The sequence below is a fragment of the Callithrix jacchus genome, chromosome 9 (assembly GCF_049354715.1).
Source record: "Callithrix jacchus isolate 240 chromosome 9, calJac240_pri, whole genome shotgun sequence".
NCBI classification, from domain to species: Eukaryota; Metazoa; Chordata; class Mammalia; order Primates; family Cebidae; genus Callithrix; species Callithrix jacchus.
Genome location: NC_133510.1, coordinates 91541894 through 91564850, shown reverse-complemented (window position 1 = coordinate 91564850; position 22957 = coordinate 91541894). Strand labels below are relative to the sequence as shown.

General features: G+C 35.7%; 1 protein-coding gene across 3 annotated transcripts in view; it reads right to left on the bottom strand.

The window, feature by feature from the left end:
• ATP2B1 (ATPase plasma membrane Ca2+ transporting 1) overlaps positions 1-22957 on the bottom strand; it is a 117139-nt gene that overhangs the window by 23680 nt on the left and 70502 nt on the right. For all 3 annotated transcript variants that reach the window (XM_078337030.1, XM_078337028.1, XM_078337029.1), the window contains exons 8-16: positions 21878-22132; positions 21663-21788; positions 18333-18473; positions 15930-15968; positions 14733-14894; positions 12305-12519; positions 9419-9661; positions 7842-8083; positions 4656-4893 (exon numbers count right to left, since the gene is read on the bottom strand). In XM_078337030.1, the coding sequence (XP_078193156.1) occupies positions 4656-4893; positions 7842-8083; positions 9419-9661; positions 12305-12519; positions 14733-14894; positions 15930-15968; positions 18333-18473; positions 21663-21788; positions 21878-22132 (1661 nt within the window). The remainder of the gene's footprint in view (positions 1-4655; positions 4894-7841; positions 8084-9418; positions 9662-12304; positions 12520-14732; positions 14895-15929; positions 15969-18332; positions 18474-21662; positions 21789-21877; positions 22133-22957) is intronic.

Here is a 22957-nt window from a genome sequence, read left to right as displayed (position 1 = left end):
CCTACTGCAATGGCTTTTTAATTGGTACCCTGTCTTTAAGTTTGTTCCTCCTTTAAAACATTTGATATACTTGATGGCGGGAGTTCTTTCTAAAAGAAACAAACTTTCTTAAAATATATGATGATTCCTCAGCAGTTATACAGAAACCACAAAGTTCTCAGTATAAAAGAATCACTGTTTGTGCCTCTGCCACTATAGCTCCTTTTACCTAGAAAATTTTTTCTCATTTTTCTATAACAAGAAAATCCACACTGAGCCTACTGGAGCAGAGGTCGCAAATTCAAATGCCTACAGGGTCATGCAGGTAATACACATGAAGAAAATATGCTGAAAATGACAACCCCCCAAGACAAATGTTTAATGAAAGAGCTCTTTAGCTCTAGCCTATTTCTGCCATGATGCAATGAGAGCCCAATGTTAACAGAATCTGTAATTGGAAATGAAAGAAGCAGCCCAGATTTGTGTGTAATTTCTTCATACTTAATGTTTCTGACCCCACCACCTCCACAAGATAACTTGACTGAAGCCTAACTTTGGACTGCAGCCTATCTATTTGTGAAGTCTATCCTAAATCCAGTGTAAATCTAACTTACCTGGAGCTTTCTTGGCCTACCTAGACAAAAGTGCATCTTCATCTTATACATACCTCTATTACAGGTCATTAAGTCATACTATAGTTATTGTTTACCTGAATCCTCAATGAGCTTCTTGAAGGTAGGACCTTTATCTTATCTTTGCATCACTAATACCCAGTATGCCTTTTGTTCATTTAACAAATAAGCGCCAGGCATGTAACTGGAGCTTAGTACTTATTGAACTGCCGAATTAATTATCTTTGGGATAAAGCAAGGCGACATTTTCTAAGGGGTGCGTATTCCAGGCAAGGTACCTTTTTTCTTTTTTTTTAAATGGGTCTCATTCTGTCACCCAAAATAAAGTGCAGTGGTAGAATCCTGATTCACTGCAACCTTGCTTCCCAGGCTCAAGTGATCCTCCCACCTCAGCCTCCCAAGTAGCTGGGACCACAGGTGCACACAACCATGCCCAGCTAGTTTTTTGTATTTTTGGTAGAGACTGGGTTTCACCATGTTGCTGAGGCTGGTCTTAAACTCTTTAGCTCAGGCGATCTGTCTGCCTCAGCATCCCAAAGTACTGGGATTACAGGTATGAGCCAACATGCTTGGCCCAGGGTACCATGTTTTAAAACATGTATGTAATTAATTGCAATTTATATACATATTTATAAGTTTTAAGATTTACATTATAAAAGTTACTTCCCTCCACCCAGTCAACTCTTAGTGATTCAAAACATTGGAGACAGACATCACATGAACTTACTCAAACTTTACTGAATGCCAAGCACTGTGCTTAGGTCCTAATGTGAGAGTGACGAGCAAAAGGACAGAATTTGCTCGTATTATTTTTTAAAAAGATCAGTATTTGGCACTAAAAATACTTGTCTGTTTTATAAATGCATATACTTCCTGTTATCTCATTTGAGATACAATCTAAATTTTTATATCTAAGCAGTCCTTGATGAGGTAGTATTCCAGGATCATCTGGATACAATAGGATACAATGAAAAAAAGGGAGAAATTGGTCTCAGGTGAAAACTATGTGGCAAATAACACATAAGAAAGGCACACTAACATTATTAACTGCCTACTAATCATCAGATGCTCCCAGCTTAAAATTCACAAACTATCTCTACTTTTACATGTAAGAAACTAAAGTAAAGCCAAGTACTTATACATATGCAATAAAAACTGGATTTGTTCTAGACATCTAATTATTCAAGAGTCCCTCCACAAGAACTGCATTGTACAAAATAGAGAAACTCAGAGAAAGCTGTTTTATATTACATTGTCTTAATTTAGTATATAAATACCCATCTCATTTTGTGATACTGAAAAACAAGTCCCATTTACATGCTTAAAAAAAGATAAAACTCTCCATCAACTGCAATGCCAAGAGCATAATAAACTGATTTGTCTTCCAAAGAATGAAAGTTGCAGATATCCTGATTTAATGTTAAAGTTTAAACCATAAGTCAATGTATAAAACTTTGAAAAGCCAGGCACAGTGCTGCATTGCCTGTAATTCTAGCTATTCAGGAGGCTGAGGTGGGAGGATGCTTGAGGTCAGGAATTTGAGGTTGCAATGCACCATGATCTCCCGCCTGTGAAAAGCGGGAGCCTGGGCAACACAGAAAGACCCCTTCCTTAAAAAAAACAAGAACCAAAAAACAAGACAAAACAAACAAACAAAACAAACAAAAAACACGTTTGAATGATTCTCCTACAACCAAATGACAAACATTATCCACCTGGCTATTTTTTTAAGCATTTGAAATTACAAAGCCCCAAACCAAATTTATCTTGATCTCTCAACAGGCTGCTCCTTCTGATTCTCTTATTACATTGGTAACCCTCTTATCAGCCAGCAAGTTTTACAAGTTAGAGACTGATTCCATCTCCTTTATAAGACTTCTAATTGTAGCAACATCTTCATCATAAAAGCCTTCATCATAAAAGCCTTCTTTCCTAGCAACACACTTTCTCTAAAAGATCTTTAGTTTCATCAGTGATTTCTTCTGACTTGTTCACTTTCAGGCTCTGAGGTACAAATGCTTGCCATTCATCTGGATGTCTCAGACACCTCAACAATGTCAAAAACGGCATATCCAAATGCAACATATTACTTCCTGTTGGTTCTATCTCCACTTACTTAGAAATCATCCTGTTCTTTCCATCTTCTATGTCACAACTGCAGGCCAACCCATGATCATCTCTTGCCTGGGATCGCTCAATAATCTCATTAACTTCCCTGCTTCTACTCTTCTCCATCTCTAATCTCTGTCTTACAGTACCCAAAATAGTATTTTAACAACATAAATCATGTCACTTCCCAGCCTGAATCTCAGAATAAAATTCAGGCCTTCACAGCCCAGTAAGGCCAGAGATCATGTCTCCCCTTTCTTCTTTACACTTACAGCCACACTGGCCTCTTTTCCACCTTTGAAATAGGTAAATACTTTTCTCACTTTCACTCTGCATTTCCCGTTTTGCTTGAAATGCTGTGCTTGCAGCTATTTACATGGCAGGCCCACTGTGAACCATCAGTTTACATCTCAAATGCCACAACCTCAGAAATTCTTAATGCAGTCTCCCTCCATTACTTTATTTCAACATACTGTGCATATCTTATGTAACCCTTTTACACTTGTAATTGTCTTATTTAACATCATCCCCCTGATACGCCACCCAGAATATAAGGCCTATGAGAACAGGGCCCAAGTCTTATTCCTCCCAGAATACATTTTCACTTGACGCAGTGCCCATTTATCTTATCATTCTACCTACTTAGCTGACTTCTTCCTCTAGAATATAAATCTCAAGCCTGTTCTGGTCACTGTAGTATTTCCAATTCCTAGAAGAGTGCTACACATTAGCTTTTGAATCCATTAGCTGATAAAGTCACTGTACAAAAGTGTTTTTCTGTTAGTGCTTTAATTTATGTTGCTTCTTTGCTCAGAATATACTTACCTGCTCACTCTCTTTCTTGGTCTAGCTAATACTTCCTTCTTTAAGAATGAGATAAGGTAATTAACCTCTTGGAAGTCTTACATGACCCCTCTGCTGGTTAATAAAGCATATAGTTTTTAAAGCACATGTGTTTAGACAAAGCTGGTATTTTAACACACTAGGTCTATTGCATAAAGCACTATACATTCTCAGTTTTTAAAAATCCGCCAATTAACAAAACAGTATGCATACCTCATAAAGGCAGACATTAAAAAAATTACATGTAAAGCACATGGCTTAAGTATGTGGCACACAGTGAGAACTCAGTTTAAAAAATGCTATTACATTAGACTAGGTTGGGAACTCAAGTTCTCTGCTCATATAACATCCTCTGTATATACCCAGCAAGGTACTAATATCCTGGGTTGCAATAAGCATGTGTTTGGTTCATCCCACCTAAGATAGTAACTTCTTTGAGGCCAGGGACCAGATCTCAAAACTCTTTATGTCTCTAGTACCTTAGGACAGTGCCTGGCACACAGTTGTTCAACAAACTTAAAAAAAGTGCAAAACCAAATAGCAAAAAAATAATTTAAAGGAGGAAATAAGTCTAGACCTGCACGCCATCCAATATGACAACTACTAGCAAGATATTTTAATTTGAATTAAATTAAATAAACAAAATCCTGTCTTTTAGTTGCACTAGTCACTGAAAACTAGAAATCAGTAATCACATATGGCTGTGGCTACTGTACTGAACAATATACAGAACATTTCTATCACCACAGAAAGCTCTACTAGACAATGGTAGTCTAGAGACTGTGAAAACAAGTAACTTAATGGCACCTATTAAGATATATAACAATTGAAAAATCTACCCAGTTCAAGGCACTATGCTAGGTTATAGTGCTATAAACACATAGGATTCCAAAGACAGGCTGTCTTTAAAAACCATAAAAGGTATACAGTAGTATATGCACTGTAGGTACTACTATTTCACTTATCCTGGGTTCACACAGAAAAAAAAATTACAAACACCAATAATTGTACTAGAAAACTGGTTACAGTTAAGGCCTAGGTCCTCTATAGTTATGAGATTCTGCACATGCAGAACACAGAATGTTTCACCACCTCAGGTCTCACAGGATCTTCAATCCCCACAACAGCAATGCATGTAAGGCCGGTGACAATATCATTTTCATTATCCCACTCTGGTTCTGGTTCTCCTGCTGGAAAATCTCTGAATGCAAGACATATGGTTCTCAAGCCTTCTGATGCCATCGGTTCAATCACAGTTTTTACAATATCATCACGGTCCCTTGGTCTGAACACTTTTGCCTCACCATTAGCACTCAAGATTTTGAAACACCTAAAAGGAAATGTTGAATCCAAACATCAATAATTAACAAAAATAATGGTTAATGCCATTTAAGTGAACTGGCAGGCCTAGAAATCATGGGATCTGATATCTGGAATTTAGAAAATTACACGTAATGCACTTCTACAGACTTAAATTCACGGTTCACCCTCCCCTTTACAAAACAGTTCTAATATGTATGGTTCTCATTTGATAGTTCTCCATTTATCAGTTACTCTAGAACTTCCCTAAACCTTCCCTTTTGGAAATGCAGTGCTTTCAAATTTTCACAAAGAATCCCTGGGTAGCAAAGGAGAATAAAGTATATACTTCACCATTTTGGTACAGAATCAGACATGAGTTTTAAATAACACAAAAATCCCAAATGTTTTCTTTTTTTTAAAGTAAAAAGCCAAGTGTAGTCAACCCCTTACCTGAGATGTTGTTTCATCACCTATATTGTTTTAACCATGAAAGAAAAAAACCTTATTGTTAAAATAAGCATTCTATCAGAATGAGTTAATGCCAAAATAGTTCTCATTTTCAGTGACGTTACCTTTTCATTATGTAATGAATAAAAATCATACTATATACCTATTTAAAGTTTGTTTTTCATAATGACTCTCTATACTCCTCTCCCTTGATGATGCCATCTCCTTCTGCTTCTAGGGAGGTAATTCCAAAATCTACATCTTCTGTTTTGTTTTTTGAAGCTTTCCATCATTACTGACATATTCCACCCAGACATTTTATCAGTACCTAAACCTTAATGGATGAAAGACTGGAAGATGCCTCTTTACTACCCATGTAATGAGCATCAACACTACCCTAATCATTTTGATATAAGTCTAAAATTTCACCTTAATACTTATTTTTCCTGATCATCTTTCTACTATTAGCTCCTAAGTCCTACACATTTCTCCTCTAAGCAGCCTCCTCAATGTGTTCACTCCTTTTTATTCCTCCCGCTACTATTTTCTTTTGGTTCTTACATCAAGTTACAAAGCTACAGCTTCTGTAATAGTAATAGCTTTTTAACTGATATCTGTCTCTAGCTGATTTTTTTGTTTTTTCCACCCAACCCACCTGTTCCCTGATGCAAGAATTATCTTTAGTCACAGCTTGATGATTCTATCACCTGAAGAAAAAAATACTTCATTTGTGTTATCTGGCTTACTTGAATTTTAACTGCTCAGCCCAACATTTATAACAAAATGCAAATATTACTGTGGGAACACTTGCTGTATGTTTACTATCCATCAGGCTTCATGCTAGACATTTGGTATGCACCGTTTCATTCAAGTGCCACAGAGTTGGTGGTTGTCACCCCCTTTTTCAGTGGAGGAAAATGGAAGTAAGGGAAGAATCTGCCCCATATCCCAACTAGTTAGCTGCAGAGGAAGAGTCAATGCCTGATCAGTTTTGATTAAAAAAATCTCTCCTATCCAATTTATCTACCACACATCAAGCCAGGGATGAAACATATTTCTAACCTTTTACAATGAAATCAGATAACTGAGTACATTGTGGCAAGAAGAAAGCTCTTTATGGCCTGTGTGCCACAAAAGCCCATCACTACTCAGCTAAACTATACAACCAGATATTCCCCTCCCCAATATGACGTGCATATCCCCATCTCCTTTCTTCTGCTGTGGCTTCCCTCACCTCAAAGTTCTCATTTCATACCAAAACCTGTCTTAAATGCCACATCCCTATGGTGTATCTCTCACCTAAAAAGTCTGTACCAATTTACTATATGCTGCTTTCACAGTTATTTATTTATATATTTATCTCTTAAACTAATTGTAAAGTGTTAAGATAATACCAGCTAACAATCCACATGTAAGCAAATTAAAAGTATAAATATTTTAAATATTTACTTCACAATTTTAAATATAATTTCAAATGAGTTCCAATTTTCTCAAATTGTTCTTAACCCATATACATATATATTTTAACCAGTTCTCTACTTCTTCACTGGAATTAAAGAAACCAAAATAATTTCACTACCTTTAATAACAAATAAACTTCAGGGGAACTATATGTGAACATGTAAGAGCAAAATTAAAGCTAATGGTCTGTAAAAGGACAGTAAGAAAAACTGGCATTCAAAATGATAGGAGATATTTAAATATGACACTGCAGCAGCATAAATATAATAAATCTCACATTGATATAAATGGGGAATTTTCAAGATCCAGCTTTTATTCTTTGCTAGTCTAAAAATTACTCCATACTTCTCTTATCACATTTAGAGTCTAGTAACCACAATGCAGCACTGAAGATCTAAACTTGAGGCCAGGTGTGGTGACTCACACCTGTAATCCCAGCAATTTGGGAGGCCAACAGGGGTAGATTACTTGAGGTCAGGAGTTCAAGACCAGCCTGGCCAACATGGTGAAACCTTGACTCTACTAAAAATACAAAAATTAGCCAGGCATGGTGGCAGGTGCCTGTAATCCCAGCTACCTGGGAGGCTGAGGCAGGAGAATCCCTTGAACCCGGGGGTGGAGGTTGCAGTGAGCTGAGACAGCACCACTGCACTCTAGCCTGGGCAACACAGTAAAACTCCATCTTAAAAAAGAAAAGAAAAGAAAAGAAAAATATAAACTTGAGTTTCTTCCCAGGAGGGTTTTCAAGATTCTATGTATTAAATAACAAGGAAATCAATGTCTAAAAATAAATATCAAAGTATACTTCATTAAACATACCAGATTGAATGCAATGGGCTTATTTTCCCTATAGCAAAATACTAAGAAATAAGAGAAGCTAGTGTGTGAAAATGGCAGAATATCAGTTGCAAATAATCTGAATACCATAAAATATGCTAAAAAGCTCTGCGGTCCTATCAAATGCCTGGTATTCACAAAAAGAAGACAACAACAACAACAACAACGCAGGAGGTATTCCATAAAGCAACTACAGTTAGCAATTTATTCATCTAAGCATTTTACTCTTACTTTTTCAGAATTATCTCAGATGCACCCTTGCTGAATATTCGGTAACTTCCATCTGAATTTTTCAGGACAGTACTCATGGACTTCCTAACAGAATTGAACGTGTAGACTTTGTACAGTGCTTCTTCTGGTATTTCATTTCTAACATCCTGATAATCCCGTTTTAAATCCAAAAGAAGTCCCAACAAGGCACATTCAGTTTTATTACCAACATGACGAGGTAATCCACCCTCTTTCTCTGGTGGCTACAAGAGAAAAAGGTTTAGTAGCTAGTATCATCTTGTTTCTCTATGAACGTTTAAAATTTATAATGTAAAACAGAATGCAACATTCTAAAATAAAGTTACAAGCAATTCTCTAACATCAGCATTTTAAAGAAGGACATAGAAAAGTAAGGTAGAAAGGAGCCTGGGGTGAGAATGACATGGATTCTAATCTCAGCCCTGTTAGTTACTAGCTATGTGAAATTTGACAATTATGCAACTGCTGTGGTCCTTGGCTTCAGCGTCTGTAAAACAGAAGAACTTATGACCCCAAAATTAAATGATGTGTAAGATGTATAAAGTTTGTAGATGGTTACTGATACAGAGTAAAACTTAATTTTAATTTCCTTTCCCTGTTTTCACTGAACTTCTATAGTAAATCATTAAAAATTAAATCTACTTTACCAATTTTTATGGCTTAAAAGTATATGCATTAAAATACTGTTCTCTTAAATGTAATGGAAAGCTTTATTTCCTTCACAGTGCCTTCAGAAACACCACCTTATATAATCATCACAATGGTATCAAGGACAGATGTGATCATCTTTACTCACTAATTAAAAGAAGGTAGCTCAGACTTCCAGCTACTAAAAGGCAAAGGTAGATCTAGAACAAAGATCCCATAACTTTCCAATGCAATCATTCAATTCATGTATGTTTTCACTAATGAATAGCTTGCAATATGATTTTTGTTAATGATTTTCATCCATAAACCACTAGAAAATATTAAGTCAAACATAACACTGCATACTTTCTGTTGTAAGTAAGATTTTTTAAAAGCTTGTGAAGTTGAAAATATTGTATTATATGGTGGCACAATTCTAGAATTACTTAATTGCATTAATTCTAAAAAAAGCCTAAGGACCACCATATAGGTAGGAACTACTGAGAAACCAGAGCACATAGCAAGCATATATAAAACATGTTATTTTAAGTTGAAATCTGGCTTCAAAATATTCTCTTACGTTGAGAGCTGACCTCCTACAGTAAAACAGCTTGATCTTTCTCAAAAAGGAATTTAACAAGAATTTAAAATTAAATACATGCTCTGGTTATAAGAGTGGAGAGTTTCTGAACACAGGAATTCAAAATATAGGAGAAAAATGTAAGCAAACAATGTTTATGTTGATCAGCAGACATTACTCATATCATAAATTTAAAACTGTTACATAAATATATGCCTTTTAAACACAACACAATTCAGTTTACTTTATATACAGTAACAGTGTATATAAGTCTGAAGACTTAACATACAGTCTGATCATTACAGATTTAAAAATTAATTTTCAGATATATAAATTATTTAAAAAACCTTACCAATATTTTTGATGTATAAGCACAATTCACAGAAATTCCTGTTACAAGATAGGACAAAATATTTGGTGGAATAGCTTCTGGCTCAGGAACCTTCTTATAATGTTTTTCATTTATGTAAGCTTGAACAACTGTCATTCTGTTCATTGTCAAAGTTCCTGTTTTATCTGAACAAATGGCTGTAGCATTTCCCATGGTTTCACAAGCATCCAGATGCCTTACTAAGTTATTATCTTTCATCATTTTCTACAGTGACAAAAACAAAACGAAACAAAACTAGTTAAGCTCCATATAAAACCAATCACCTCATTACATTAACATGATTATAAATTGCTTTAAAATTAGAACTAAAACTCCCAGCTTTATATAAATACAATGTATAGAGTACTGACGTAATACTAAAAAAATTTTTTTTAGCATATTTGACCTATTAAAGTAAGTTAAACACAGTACTAGAGCTTTCTGGGGTTTTAATCATTTTATCGTTGCATAACATAACCTAGTAAATCAATTCAGGTACCTGCTTCCATACACAAACAACACGGAATGTATGTCTCCAACAATTTTTGCAAAATGCCCTCACGTTACAAGAGCAATGACAATCTGTACTGTTAAGTACAGCGGTACTTATAGTAGTGTAAGAGTATATTAAAGGATTATGTCCCCTTATTAAGTAGAAAACAAAAGATTCTTACATCATTGCCAAGGAAAAAAGAGCTTTTGTCAGCTAAAATAAAGAGCTCATGAGTATGTAGTTGCTTGATTTTTTAAATTATTAACTCTGATAAAGTCAACATACCAAAACTAAAATGAGTTATTTTTTATCTATTCTATATGCTGACAGACTTGGTATTTTCATCCTTAGGATCAAACTGTCTCACTTCTTTCTCTCATTTATACTAGAAAAGATAATTTCTAAAACACCAGGAGTTTTCACAGTAGCCCCATAGGGCATTTAAGTTAAAACATTTTATGATTAATTGTCAGTACTTATGTGAAATGTGTTAAAAACTATATGGAGTTATTTTTTGAGATGGAGTCTTGCTCTAATCACCCAGGGTAGAGTGCAGTGCCACGATCTCGGCTCACTGCAACCTGGACCTCCCAGATTCTGCCTCAGCCTCCCAAGTAGCTGGAAATACAGGTACGTGCCACCATGCCTGGCTGATTTTTTTGCATTTTTAGTAGAGACAGGGTTTCACCATATTGGCCAAGCTGGTCTTGAACTCCTGACCTCATGATCTGACCACCTCGGCCTCTCAAAGTGCTAAAATTATAGGTGTAAGTCACTGTGCCAGGTCTAAATGGAGTTATTTTACAAAGTGTTTTCTGTGATGACTAATATGCAAGATACTGCAATAAAAACCTGGCTCCTTGAAAAAATAAGTACATGAAAAACAGTTGTTTCTTCCTAAATTACTTGTGATTTACATATTAAAGATTAGAGGAATGAAGTTCTGCAGTAAAGAAACCATGTTTGGTTTTGTGAAACACTAACAAAGAATCCTAAAGACTATACCTCCGTGAAAATAACAGTAATTGGTAACATTAGAGCTAAACACCTAGTAAATTAGGCTTAAAAAACAGGAGTCAACTTGTTCTTATTTTCTGTTCGAGAAATATAAATCAATCTTGCCAGTATCTTTCTAATCAATTGAAACATTAGTATCATTAATGACTACTCAAAATGAACTAAGGTGAGTTTGATAAAATGTTCAATGTGTCTCAAACATTTTTACCACAAATATTTCAAATTACTTTAAAATATCAAAAAAGACAAATAGATGACTATAATTTATAACATTTACCAATTTATTTTTGAAACGCAATTTGTTAAATGCCTGAGAAGAAAATAAACAGTAAGCAAAAAACATTCTTATCAAGACAGGTCTAATAATAAAGAGTGCAAAGGTTGAAACTATGACTAGTTAATTTATACTGCTCACTGTCAGCAATGTTACTTAAGGAGAACTAGTAATTAACATTTGAAAATTTATAAAAGCAGCATTCTTCATTTGGTTATAATTTTTTACCTGCAAGATCATTTTGAAAAAAAAGTTTAATTGTCCAAGCTACATCTTTTTAAAAAAAAAATCCAATCCACCTTTTCCATAAGATAGAAAATTGCTAAAAATAAATTAATAATCTTCAAAAGGATTATTACTTTAAGGTAAACAGCAGTAAGCAAAGCCATTAAAGCTCACTTTTTAGCATTCTACTTGGAAAACGAGAAAGAATGAGCTACTCTAAGTCAAGTGGTCAGAGGAAGGTGACACTTGAAGAGACCTGAATGAAGAAAGAGAGCAGGTTACTCAAAGGAAGGAACATGTAGGCCCGGAAGTAAGAACACAGTTGGGATGTCTGAAAATCATCAGGAAGGCTGATGAGGTTGGGGCAGAGGAGCAGGGAATGAGCACTAAGACATAAGTAAAGGCTGGATTGGCAGGGCCCTGCAGGCCATGGTAGAGTTTGGATTTTACTTTGTCATGAGAAATGACTGAAAGTTTTTAAACATGGAAATCATAATTTTTTATTTTTTATTTTTAGAAACATGAGCCTAACATGCTCACCTTAATTTTAAAGATGGGAAAGAGGAGGTGACGTGACTTGACAACTTAACTACCACAAAGCAAAAATCAGGCTAGAACTTTGCTCAGCAGAGTCGTGCTTAGATTGTGTCAACGTTGCCCTATGTGGAATGCACAGGTCTCCTACAGATATTCAACTTGTGGGAGGTACAGGGCATCAATGACAGTATTTCTAAAGAAAATAGTGTACATTTATGAACGTCCTCACTTTCAAAAGCAAAAAAGGAATAACTAGATGGGCATTTTCTATACCAGCTAAGGCTTTAAACATAATACATCTACTTAACTATTTTCTACTTACTTTGACTGAATAAGCCAGTGAGATAGTAACTGCAAGTGGAAGACCTTCTGGCACCGCGACCACTAAAACCGTAACTCCAATAATGAAGAACTTCACAAAGTACTGTATATAAATTGGCGTACATTCAGCAAGCCATGGTCTTTTCTGAACCCAGAAGGTGTCAATGACAAAATATAATACTAGAATGATAACTGTGATGGCAGACATCAACAGACCTTTCAGAATAGAAATAGAAGAAAAATGTGATTATATAAATTTCCAGACACTGACCATTGCCAGATATATATTAACCACTGTAAAGAGCGTGATAGTATTGAATTCCTCTGAGAAATTACTTCTTTTTTGCACCTAACTTATAACTTGACATTATCAGATTTAATTTTTGCTTCCAAGTACAGTTTTGTCCCCAGGAGAAATGGGAGAAAAACACTTAGGATTCCTTCTTCGACTTAATTGTATCTTTGGCCCTGTACTGAAACTGAGGCAAAAATAATAAGCAATGACAAGGAAGTACCCAAAGCTTAAAATAAACTGGTGCTTTACATGTTCAGGAGGCAAGCTGACTAATGCTTAAAGAGAAACTGATAAAAATCTGATCAATGGGGAGACCTGGAATTAAAATTCAACCCATGTTTTAAAAAAATAACATTATAATAAATAATAAAATTATATAACATGAATTATTTCAATTTTTTTGCTTTATCCTTAGTGCTTCATTAATGTAGAAAACCAAGAGTTAACCATGTATTCTGTGGGATACTCTGCTCTTTGACATGTGTATCAAAGAATAAGGCAGCTGGCGGGGTACAGCGGCTCATGCCTGTAATCCCAGCACTTTGGGAGGCCAAGGCAGGTGGATCACCTAAGGTTAGGTGTTTGAGATCGGCTGGGTAAACATGGTGAAACCCTGTCTCTACTAAAAATACAAAAATTAGCAGAGTGTGGTGGCGGGTGACTGTAATCCCAGCTATCAGGAGGCTGAGGCAGGAGAATCACTTGGACCCAAGAGGCAGAGGTTGCAGTGAGCCGAGACTGTGCCACCACACATTAGCCTGGATGACGGAGTGAGACTCCATCCCCTCCTCCACCAGAAATAAAATAAAATAAATTAAGGCAGCTGGGTGGTGGCTCACACCTGTAATCCCAGCACTTTGGGAAGCTGAGGCAGGAGGATCGCTTGACCCCAGGAGTTGGAGACCAGTCTGGCCAACATGGTAAAACCCTGTCTTTACTAAAAATACAAAAATAGCCAGGTGTGGTGGCATCTGTAGTCCCAGCTACTCAGGGGGTGTAGGCAGGAGGATAACCTGAGCCTTGGGATGTCGAGGCTCCAGTAAGCTATGATTATGCCATTGCACTCAAGCCTGGGTGACAGAGTGAGACTCCGTCTGAAAAAAAAAAAAAAAAAAGAAAAAAAAGAAAAATAGAGGCAAGTCTACATATCTGGTTCTAACATCCCAATCTAATGTCTACTAAGTGCCATCACCACCTCAAATCCACTCCTTTCCCCCAACACTACATGAGTTAGTACTACTAGTTGGCTACATACTACAAAAAGCAAGTATTTGCTATTAGATAATAAGCTTACTGAGGACAGAAACAAAAACTTCACTTTTTCTATCATACTCCTAGAGAGTAGTAAAACAATGGAATTTAAGCAATTTTTAAAAAAATTTAAATTTTTTTGAGATGGAGTCTCACTCTGTCACCCAAGCTGGAATGCAATGGTGCAATCTCGGCTCAATGCAACCTCAACCTCCTGGGTTCAAGCAATTCGCTGCCTCAGCTGGGATTATGGGCATCGGCCACCACCCTGGCTAATAAGCAATTGTAACAATATATGCTTGTTTATCCATACACTGTTCTTTCAAAAAGATGTTACTGCTAAAGGTCATGCTGTTTTTAACCTCAGAGCTCTCCTTTTTCCCTTAAAGAATGGCTCTATTAACAGGTGTTCTCTAGTGATGGCAGTAATACGGTAACTTCAGTCTCACTACAATGATTCCATTCAGTGCAGAACTGTAACATTAGAGAGACACAAAACTAAAAATTTTCAAAATAACCAGTAAAAAGATAAGCAAAATGTGTGATAAAATTTTACTAAAATATAATCGGTTCATCTTTACTGAATAACCTCACAGGTTGCCTTTTCTCCACTTAATGCAGAAATTCAGAGATGAGTACACAGGCTTATAAATTGGGCAGACTTAGGCACTAATCCTAACCTGACTACTTATTAGCAAATTATAAAGTAACTCAAAGGGCTTGGTGCATTGTAGATAAAACTGAAAATATTTCAAACTCTAAAATATTTCAAACTTTCCTATTCACAAAGCAACAATTTCGAGTCTTAAAGAGTGTCAAAAGACAATTTTTAAGCAGAAAGTTAGCATATTTAAAACACTTATTTTCTTCTCTATTATCATACCTGCTTTGCCAATCTGAACAGCCAGTTTTGTAAGTTTCCCCTGTAAAACAGATTTTTCCTTTTTTGGCAAATTTGCTTTCTTTTTATCTTTTTCATCACCATCTCCACCTTCTTCACTCTTCAATGGCTGCATTTCCATGGCTGCACCATCCTGGGCTTTTGCTACATTTAAGAGCAAACAGAATTTCACTATACTTTAAAAGCAGGTATCATAGCATTTTAAAGAAATTTAAAAAAAATCAGTTTCTGACACCAACCAGTAAAGGTATAAAAGCATTCAGCTGTGTGTGTGTGTGTGTCTACACAGAGAAAATAAGACAATAGTGACATTAGGTTGTGAAACTTTGTACCAGATTTGAAAATATTGTGCTAGGTAATGAGGATGAGACATATAGGGTCCTTAAACTGAGAACTAAAGAATACTACATTGCTTTTCCTGTGTGTTATGTTAGGTAATATCTAAACAACATATATCCCTTTCCTTTATAACCATAATGTAGAGATATGTATGACCATACATATATAGAAATATGCATATATTTATAGACTCTTAAATGCAAATAAATTTATCCTATATATTTTGTTTCTTATGCATTTTTGCTACTAACTATACAATAACCAGTGTTTAAATACTTCAAATGCTTAAGTTGAAAGTTAATCTACATAAATTTACCCAAATCTGAAATACTCAAAAATCTGAAACTTTTTGAGCACTGACATGACACAAGTGCAAAATTCCACACCTGACCTCATGTGATGGGTCATAGTCAAAACTCTGCTTCGTGAACAAAATGACTAAAAATATTGTACAAAATTACCATCAGGCAATATGTATAATGTGTATATGGCAATATGTATAAATACATTTCATGTTTGGAGTTGGGTCTCATCCCCAAGATATCGCATTATGTATATGAAAATATTCCAAAATTAAAAAAAAAAATCTGAAATCTGAAACACTTCTGGTCCCAAGCATTTCGGATAAGGGATATTCAACCTGTACCACAAATCATGCTTAAAATCTCATTGTGGTGACAATGTGAGTAAGATGCTGGCAAAAGAGAGGTTAACCCAAGTTAACATATATAATTGATTTTTTCTGCCACATGTATCTTACTTTTGAATAGATATGGTACACAGTAGATTTCTGGATATGATAAAAACCAGCTGACGGTACTTCTGTCCTCCTAAATTTACCTTTGTTGCGATTCTCAATAGCTCCATCTTGTTTCTTATCTGTAGGAACAAAATGGGAATTAAAGCTTTCCAAAAGAAATGAATACAGCCATGCTAAATTATGCAGAGGTAGTTCACATTTCTATAACAGTTGTTACACAATGGTGTGTGTGTCTACAGATTAGAAAACATTTGACTTGCGATGACCTGCTGGGTCAATGATTCCCCAAACCTTACCTATGGGAGAATACCGCAAAAATAATTTAGGGTGCTATACTTGTTTTATTTTTCCATAAGACTTCACTGTTTTATAAGCTGTAATAAACCTAAATATGGTACAAAAGGTTTTCAAAGTAAACACAAATATAACCCTAAGAAAGCAGAAAAGGGGTGGAGAGGGAGGAGGAAGGGATGTTATAAAAAGACAAGAGGCACACAGAAGAGTGTTGGTGGGAGTGAGAACAAAAATTGTATGAACAAAAGATAGGAGAGGCAAGTTAGTAAAACCAGAATATGAACGTACAGCATAAGTCAGTAAGAATACCAGGTAAGGTAGCTCTCCAAATCGGCTTAATTTAGAAAACACAGAAAGATGAGCATATCTGAAGCAATAAAGTAATGAAGGAGGGGACGGGTCTATTGTCTAGAGTAGGCACTGTAATATTAAAAATGACAAAGAGACAACAGAACCATTCAGCCTATATTCTAGCTTCTTTATCAAGGAGAACTATCTTCAAATGGAAAACACGGAACAAATGTGGTCAAGAAGGAATAGAAGCTCAAGACTGATGAGGAGATAGTAAGAGAATACCTAGCTACTTTTAATGAGCTCAAGTTTGGAGAGACCAGACGGCCACAGTCCAAGCCAACAAAGGACTGAGACAGATTATACTCGACCGCTTTTGAGTAATCGCCAAGGCAGTCAAGGGAATGGGAGAAGGGCTGGAGGTCCTTCTCCAGATGGAAAAATGTTCACCTGTTCTTAAAAGAAAAAAAAAAAAAAGGGAGTCAACAAATTAGTTGTTAATTTCTGAGGAATATTCTGGACTGAATTAATGAAACTAGAGTGTAAGACTCAGGGAGAAAAGGAGCTTACTAGAAAAGACACTGTGGAATAAAGCGAGGATGCAAACTGCCCTTCAGTGTCCAATGACTTTCAACTCCTGTGTATTGGGATGCAGCACAGCATAGAAAGGTAGACTCCTGAGCCAGATGGTGTGACCTGCCACTTACTAGCACTCTGGTCTGGAGCAAATTACATAATCTTCATAAGCCTCAGTTTACTCATCAGTAAAAAATAATAATAGTCTTTACTTTGTACAGTTATGAGGATTAGTGAGATTGCACATGCAAAACACTCAATAAATCACACTGCATTCTACCCAGCCTTAAAAAACACATGGAAGCACACTGAGAGCTTCAAGGAGGGCACAGAAAAAAACCTAGCATCTGCCTCCAGAACTTTTCACATACATTTTTGTTTCAAATAGAGATCTTATTGCTAACCGTAAAACTCAAAGAACAAAACAAACCTCTCAAATATTAAAAACACTGCCGTAGTTATAGCAATCTAAGATTTTAGCAAGGCAGTTATTTTAGAATGTTTCAAAATTATTCATGTAATAAACAATATGGTTTCACTATCCTAAAAACATTAAATAAATCTAAGTGGCTAAACCACAGTAAAATGTTGTCAACCTAAAGAGTAAAGAGGGGTGATCCTGAGTGGGAGGGAAGGATGGTACAGCAGATACTCAGAAGCAGGGTGGAGAAGGCTTTTTAAAGGTAGGTGTGCCCCTAACTAGGAGATTCTGAGATGTCTCTTGTAAGATCCTTGTGGATAAATGGTATGATTATCACGTTTGCTGCTAACAGAACATTTGGAGGGACAGTAGATATAACAGATCAAAATTTTAAAAAGATTGTGATATCTAATGATGGGTGGAATATAACAAGAGAAATGTAAAGTGTCAAAACAAAGTCCTAATCATGTGTTCAAAAACCAAGCACGTTAAGTATAGATTGGAAATGAGAATAGTTGAAGACTAAAAGCTCACTGAAACCAAAATATAATGTGGCTGATAAAGAAAGCTACTGCTGAAGGAACAGAAAAAATTAGCAAATAGGAAGTGAGAGTTCAATTCACTGTGCTGATCAGATGACAGGGGAGATTCTACACCTAGAGAATAAATGGACAAATGCCAATGGAAGTATTCAAGTAGATGCTGCATTTCTCTGGCCATGGTAAAGGGGACTGATGCATTTTCTAAAGGCCCTTAATGGGCTGGCTATTAAATCTAAAAGAAAAATCTTTTAACTTTTAATAGAATTTTTCATATCAGAATTTCTTGAAAGAAGGTACTAATTCTTATAAATTATTTGCCATATTTCCAAACATGAATTATAAAAAATTATTATTCTTACTTTTCTTCTCCTTTTTCTTCTCATCTTTCTTCTCTTCCTCTTCACCTCCAGCTCCAAGTAAGGTAAAGATAATTCCAGTTTGAGAATTTACACCTACAGCTGTAACTACCATTCTTCCAGAGCCTTCCATTACATGAGTACCTATAACCAAAAACACAGTTTTGTTTTTAAAAATTCTAACAGATTTCCTTGCTACCACCAAATTTCAAACTTCAGTAATTATTGTTTATAACATCCTTGAGATTTAAGAAAATATATATATTTTTAAAGAAAGGGTTTTTTTGGTCTGTCACCCAGGCTGGAGTGCAATGATGTGAACATGGCTAACTATAGCCTGGATCTTTTGGGCTGAAGTAATCTCCTGTGTCACCCTCCTGAGTAACTGTGACCACAGGTATACTCCACTACACTCTGCCTTTATTTATTTATTTATTTTCTGAGATGGACTCTTGCTCTGTTGCCAGGCTGGAGTGCAGTGGTGCGATCTCAGCTCAATGCAACCTCTACCCCCCAGGTTCAAGGGATCCTCCTGCCTCAGCCTCCCAAGTAGCTGGAACTACAGGCACGAACCAACAGGTCCAGCTGATTTTTGTATTTTTAGTAAAGATGGAGTTTCACCATGTTGGCCAGGGCGGTCTAGATCTCTTGACCTCGTGATCCATGTGCCTTGGCCCTCCCAAAGTGCTGGGATTACAGGTGTGAGCCACCGTGCCTGTTCCACTCTGCTAATTAAAAAAAATTTTTTTTGGTAGAGATAAGGTCTCACTATGTTGCTCAGGCTGGTCTCAAACTCCTGGGCTCAAGCAAATCCTCCCGTCTTGGCCACCCAAAGTGCTGGAATTACAAACATGAGCCACCATGTCTCGACTAGTAAGATAAATTTAGTAAGACATTAAATAAAACTTAAATTCTTGTGCTTAAGGTTTTAACTCTAATCAATCATATCCAAGTTCGAAGCTCAATACACTACTTGCTTACCATGTAATATTGGGTAAATTGTAACGATTCAGTTCCGTCTGTACACTTCATAGAAATACAATGAGATTAACATTTCTCATATAAGCCTATAAATGTAAAGAACTTAGCACACTGCCTAGAATTTGTGGGGGTTCAATGAATGCTCATTATTATTAATTGTAACCTAAAGTATGAGGGACACTAGTTATTAGCTTCACCATTAAAGTGCAGGGAAAACAAGAAATATAATTCAAGATAGTGAAACAGTATTTACTGTTATACTACGTATAACAGACAATTAATTTCTTTTAACAATTCTGGTTTTCTCCACACTCCAATTTTTTAGGTTCTATTTTGCCTTACCGCAGGTAATCAGATGTCGGCAGTGAATGTGCTCAGGCAAAGTAAACAGTTTTTAGTCTTGGTCATATCCCCGCCACTAACTGAATACTGCTTTTAAAAATCTAAACTTAAGAAGCCAAGAACAGCAGTCAGAGATGGCATCATGAGAGTACATTTAAAAATAAATGCATGTCATGTTTTTTAGTACATTTTTGGAATGGGGAAATAAATGCAGAAAAACTTTCCCACCCATAATGCGATACGGGACTCTACAAAGTTATTTCAGCCTTTTCTTAAATGTGGAAAATTTATATAGAGTTCTCCTCGTATACTTGGTGTGTTAGGAACCTGAGTCTACATAAAGCTTACCAGTCATCTCTGTTAGAAAAGGACCAAGGTTCAGTTAAAGAAAATCAACCTGAAGAGCTAAGCATTGTGTAAACAAGTGAGATGTACATTAAAGTCCATGAGGAGACTATCTTAGTTTGTTATACATTGTGGTCTCGTTAATCTGTGATGGTAAGTATGATTAGATAGCTTCCCTCTCCTTTGGAAAAATTATAGATTTTATTTGGTTAGCATTAACTACAGTTTCTTAGAAGCATGATAAGGGAAGTAGAATGAGTTAACACATTATACTTAAATACATTATACTTATAAATCCAAGATCTTTCTGGCTATTTGGTATGAATTACAAGCACACTAATACAAAGAAAAATCCAGAGTGTGAATGTTCTAAGTGGCACAGGATACTGAAGGTATACGCATCTCAAAAGTTTTTTGATGAAACCTAAGTCTATACTAGAATTGGAATTTTTATCCTATTTCTAATGGTGTTTATAAATTTAATTACTCTGATTTTTTGCAGTAAGATTTTCTGGCCACTATAAATGTGTACGCTTCTTTACAATAAGCTTCTTTTGGTAACACATATATGAATCTTAAAAAGTTATGGTTAAACTTAGGTTTTGCTCTAAAGTTGTGATTCTAGCTTAACTGATCCTTGCAATATCACAGGTTTGACTCTGGTTTCAACAGCAATCGTCTGACAATGTATGAAATGTTGGCAATCTATCAACATCTGATAATGATAGATGACAAGCTACATTTAGCTTTCCCAAAACTCTAGTATAAATTCAATCTAAAAAGTACTGATAGGCAATTTCATAAATTCCATAAAGAATACTGCGAAATTAAGAATAGGAACCTTAGAACCTAACAGTTAAAAGAATGTGATTTTGGGGGAATTTGTGATACTGTGGTTTCCTCTCATGCAGTTTTGGAAGAAAACTTGTAATTTTTCCCTCCATCCCTTTCATTTCATATCTACTTACTTCAACTTACTTCAAGCTATCACAATCAGGTTATTACAAGAGCCTCCCAAGCAATCACCCTCCATTTCAAACAGTATCCTCACCTATCCTTCCCTTCTCCGATCCCAGAACATATCTCAACCATGTGCAAATTCAATTTTGACTAGAGGGAGGTATGACTGCTAGACCTATTGTTGGTTAGTCATATAATATTAGATAGTTTATATCTCAAACTAATTATTTAGTTAGATGAAGGAGTTGGATTAGGTAAACTTTAAGGATTTTACTAGTTAAGAAAAAACAACCTGTCCTTTGGAGATCACAGAGAATTCATTAATTTGCTTTAAACATAAAATCATTCTTTTATACTTCAGTAGGCATTAAGAATAGTCATGATACAAAATAACAGACCAACTCAATAGATATCATTAGGCCTCTATTTCAGTTTTATGATTACACTAACATGAACACTGAATCTCAGATCTCTTGATTTGTTGGACTCTGCTCTCTCATTTGTAAAATATAGCTCTGCATTCAAAGATTTCTAATGTTTTTGTCAGTTTATAAAAAAAAAGTCACCAACGATTACAACAGTAGAAGGTAGCATAAAATACAGATTCCTCTTTATATTACTGACTTTTAGGAAAATGGTGCTTGCTGACAATGGTGCACAGTTGTGGAAGAGGAAAGTATTCAAAGATATAAAAGAAATTTGTACCTGATAGAAGTAAGGGATCCTTATCTAAAGACTTTTTAACATGATCTGATTCACCAGTCAAAGAGCTTTCATCAATTTTAAGATCGTTGCCTTGAATAAGTATGCCGTCAGCTGGAAGAAGATCACCTAAAATAAAAAGCAATGATATACTAAACTACAAACAAGATTACAGTAATTTTATGTTTAGTGTCAGATGTATTGCTCTTTTTACTTACCATATTTCACTTGAGCAATATCTCCAACAGTAATGTCAGCTACAGGTATCTGAATGACCTGACCACCCCTGATGACAGTGAACTTCTGTTCTTGTTCAATTCGGCTCTGCAAACCTCTAAACTGTTTTTCCTTACTCCAGTCATTGAAAGCTGTTACTAACACCACACACACTACAGACAAAAGGATTGCAGCTCCTTCAATCCAACCAGTTTCACCTTCACCTTCTTCCTCCCCAACAGAAACTTCTCCACAAACTATTTGGAAAGAAAGAAAATGCTTATCAAAACAAGGTTCTGAATTGACGACAACATACATATAAGTCTAAATCATATTTTTGTGTTAATTATGTTTATTAATTGTAGATACAGCAATAACTACTTTATTAAATTCAAAGCATTCCACAAGAACTCTTACTATGTCACTTTCGAGTTCTCTGCCTCTGAGATTCTCAATCTCAGGAGATGGAGGAAGTCTAGGTAGTTAAGAGTAAGAACACTAAAGGAAATAAAATATCAGTCCTAAGGGAAGTTACTTATTTTTGAGACCTGGTTTCTTCATCTGTCAAATTATGATATCACTACCTATTCCAGAGTTATTGTGAGGATTAAATGTGAGGATACCTATAAAATAGGTACAGCAGTGGCTAAGGCTTTCTTCACACTCAACGAAGGGTTAATGATATTGTTACATATGACAGACAAGATATACATGAAAAGTTAGTATTATGTGAAACACATGAATCATATTTACTATGTAATTTTTTACTGAACTGTGATCAAAGCTTGGCTTTATAACATGAAAAGTTAAGCAAAGTGCTACTTGTTATTCCAACTATTTGAGCCCATGCTAGGTGACAGACACCATTTTAGGAGTTATAAATACAATAGTGAGTAAGACACACAAGCTCCCTCTCCTCATGGAATCCATACTCATATTGGGGATGGTGTATGAAGAATTCAGATAATAAAACACAAATAATTTCACTTATCATAAAGTGCTATTAAATGAAGAAAGAGGGATAATTGAGGTTGAGTGAGCAGAGAAGGCCCCTCTGAGGTATCCATGACATTTGAGCTATA